This window comes from Amblyraja radiata, chromosome 10, assembly GCF_010909765.2.
Source record: "Amblyraja radiata isolate CabotCenter1 chromosome 10, sAmbRad1.1.pri, whole genome shotgun sequence".
In the NCBI taxonomy this organism is placed as follows: domain Eukaryota; kingdom Metazoa; phylum Chordata; class Chondrichthyes; order Rajiformes; family Rajidae; genus Amblyraja; species Amblyraja radiata.
In genome coordinates this window covers 13513752-13517443 of record NC_045965.1, presented here as the reverse complement: position 1 = coordinate 13517443, position 3692 = coordinate 13513752, and the positions used below count along the sequence as shown (strand labels likewise).

The 3692-nt window shown below is 37.2% G+C and overlaps 1 protein-coding gene across 1 annotated transcript in view; it reads right to left on the bottom strand.

Annotated features, from left to right (window-relative positions):
* Positions 1-1150: 1150 nt before the first annotated feature.
* Positions 1151-3692, bottom strand: part of tmem59 (transmembrane protein 59) — a 29987-nt gene continuing 27445 nt past the window's right edge. Inside the window, exons 7-8 of the mRNA XM_033028081.1 lie at positions 3508-3625; positions 1151-2020 (exon numbers count right to left, since the gene is read on the bottom strand). Of these exons, the coding sequence (XP_032883972.1) occupies positions 1868-2020; positions 3508-3625 (271 nt within the window). The 3' untranslated portion in view covers positions 1151-1867. The remainder of the gene's footprint in view (positions 2021-3507; positions 3626-3692) is intronic.

The following is a 3692-nucleotide window of genomic DNA, read 5'->3' as shown; positions in this document are numbered from 1 at the left end:
ACATTTGGGATTAGACTATTATCTGAAAACACTAGAACATTTCCAGATGTACAAATCAGTCTGTAACTTGGTTCTGGTTAAGATCAATATGGACTAAACATTGAAGAGAGTTTCCAAAGTGAATAGACCTTCTAGTGGTTTAAAATTTAATTGTGTTGGGAGCATAGCATATGGGGCAGTAAAACATTCTGTAGCATAGATAAACCATGGCCCAGCCTATGCAGGCAACCATCCCACTCTGTCGACTTTAAATTGTCAGAAGGCGACTAACACCTCATTTGGGGACTGAGTAAGTTTAGCACTTTCTCTGAATAAATGAAAAGTAGATTCCTAGCTTCGACAGTATTTCTTGTTTTAGGACTGGTGGGGAGCCAGAGTAGGAATTTAGCAATGACTCCATTAAGAATAATCAGTTGTCCTCCTCAAACATACTGCATGGAGCCTTGAACCATCGCTGTATACATCTGCTGGTTGGTAAAAGGCAGGTGGCCTCTGAGATAGCCAAACGGTCAAGGTGAGAGGCCACCTGCCTTTTCCAGCTAGCAGATGTATACAGCGATGGTTCAAGGCTCCAGCCGTGGGGTCTCACTGCATGCAGGCATGTGCCTGATGGCACTATTTGATAGAACATGAGGCAGCCAATGTCTACACAAAAGGTAATGTGATCATGACCAGATAATCTGCATTTTAACAATGCTAACCAACAGTTGCTACCTACTCCAGAGTTTACTCTCCTTTTTTTTTTTGTTACTGCACATAACTGCTTTGTTGTTCTGAATAGTGTGGAGCCAAAAGATTTACATTCACCAGAGGCTGCACTTCAGATCAGCCCATTTCCTGCTGAGCCTGCCCGCATTAACTCTGGAACTACTTTCTGTCAGCTTGGCAGTTGACAACTAAGTTATTACATAATCATTATTAAACTTAAAATTTGTCTCAGACTAAACATTTTCTTCTCAATGAAGTGGGAATCTCTTCAGTAGAGCATCATCAATTTATCTTCTTTTGCTGATAATTCCACTCATCAACATTCTTCGCTTCACACAATCGTACAGCAGATAACCCGGTGATCGGAAGATTTTGCTTCTGTTGCAAAATAGACTGAAACATTGTGTACAGGGGAGAAATAAAAGGAGTGCCATAACAAATAAAGGGTATATAAACCAATATTTATTGTTTGAGCAAAAGAAAACCGTGTCCACAAAACCCATTTGAAGAAATATTACTTTTGGATCAAAGACTACAAAAGCTGAAATTTGATTACAATAAAGTTAAAAAAAAATCAAAAAAAAATCACAGTAACTCAACAAAAAGTAGCTTGAGGAAAAGTGCTCTAAAACTCTGCCAAGATGGAAAATAGAAGTTACAAGTTTATCAATGAGTTACCATTAAGTCAAACCGTTCTCCAAGATTATTGTGCCTCATTATATACATAATGCAAATGCGCATCTCTTTTCATGTTTCCATGAGTATGAAATGTCATGATGCAGAGGGAAAAAATGTCAATACATTAGGTCATAAATTTAATTGAAGTTTTAATCAATGTCCATTTCAATAGTTGAAATAGAAAATGCATCATATTAAACGTTACAAGCAATATGTAATCTGTACACCAGTGTGATTGAGAAGTTCAGCTGCTAACAAGTTTTCAGACATTCTCATAAGATTGTTGTGCAACAAACAACTGTTCTATAGCTCATAACTTCCATAAATAGTCCATACCCAAGACCAAGTTGACGTATCGTTTATATCTAGGAATGTGACAATAACATCTTAATTTTGAAAATTCACCTCAACCAGACATTTGGCAAAAACTACCATTTCAAATTCCAGAAGAAAAGGGGAGTCCAAATTTAATCCTGATTACTTAAATTGTTGACTGGTCCAGGTTCACTTTAGTAGGCAAAGGTCCAGCCATTTCTTTTTCATCCTTGGATTTGATGACAATCAGAGACGAAGCTGGATACGAAGTTAGCTTCAATTCATTCATAAACTCCATGTCTCCAAATATGCTTAATTTCTGTAACAGCAAGACATAAACGTTTAGAATTTTCACTCCACATTTTTCAATATGTCTGGTCTCAGTGACTGGTAAGTAAAGAGTGGTAAACAGCAGAATTGTGTGTTAATTCCATCTCTTCACCCGCCCCAATTCAGTGCCACGGAAGAGAGTTTCCGTTTTAGTTTAATTTATTGTCACGTGTACCGAGGTACAGTGAAAAGCTTTTGTTACGTGTGAACCAGTCAGCAGAAAGATATGATTACAATCAAGCCATTCACGGTGTACAGATACATCATTAACTGTTATGCTGTATTAACTGCTGAGTTGAGTGATGTTTTAGTCTATATCTGGATCGAAATCCTGAATAAACAGAAAATTACTCTTAAACTGTTCTGAAGGTCAAAATGGGAAATGTTTAAAAGTAGACTTTTGAATTCACTGCTAACCTTAAAAAAAGCCATTCACAAAGATCTAGCAAGTGTCAATTTCCCAATTGTTGATTGCTGTCAGTTCGAAATGGCCCCTAGCATCCAGCAGCTTTGTGTCAAAACTGACTAAGCCACAAAGAATCTTCGAGTTAACATACAATTTTCAGTTAGCAGCTTACACAGCATTAAGTAAAGATCAGAGTACATGATCCAGTATATTTATAAACAAATGGATCCTATACATAAAAATTTAACTTTTAAAGAGTTTTAAAGTAAGGCTAACAGCATCAATGCACAAAAATCCCAATACAAAGACTTATTCAGAACATATTCTGAAGACTAAATTTAATGGAAAAGCATGCATTTCTGAGCTAAATTCAGCATCACCCAAGTAGGAAATGTCATAGTTTAAGAGGCTTTTGGATAGGCACATGGATATGCAGAAACTGGAGGGATATGGGTCATAAATGCAGATGAGATTAGTTGACTTGACATTAGGTGCAGCAGACATTGTGGGTCAAAGGGCCTGCTCCTGTGCTGTACCTTTGTAAGTTTTACTCATTCTAATCCCTCTAACGTGTGCTCGTTGAAGCTACAGGAGCAACTCTTTTGCCACTGTATTATGATTGCTTTCATTGCACTTGCATGGTCTCATTAGTTACTTACTGAACTGCAATGAGTTCAGATGAAAACAAAATTAGATAATTGGCAAAAAAACCCTGAAAACCTAGTTTCGATAAAGAAATCCAAATATCTAAATAAAAATAGCATCCAACAAGTGACCTTGTATTAATTTCAGACTCTGGCATCTCCTCTTAATTAATAATGGTAATGTTTGCATGCAGTAATTATTCTGTTTGATCAATCAGTATTGAGGGATCTTACTGGGAACACGAGGTACCAAATGGAAATGCACAGGATGAAGCCAATGTTTAAACTTGATTCGTAGCTTAAAATGCTTTGTGCAGACCATGGCTAGTTTTTTGCATGCAAACATCCCAAACTAATAGCTCAACATTTATCTTACATTCAATTTGCAGTTATTTTCCTTAAATAAAGTTGCATAAAAAGAATTACCTCTGAAGGAATGTGCTGTTCCACAGCTGTGGCAGCAGTAGCACAGCAAATCCACAGTAGCACCAACACAGAGAGCACCAGGGTGGTGGTTAAGATCCAGCGAGGTATTCCTGCATTCCTAAAATAAACCAATTGATGGACAGTCATCATGCATGTTATAACTTTCAGACTTCTGTAGGTTACTG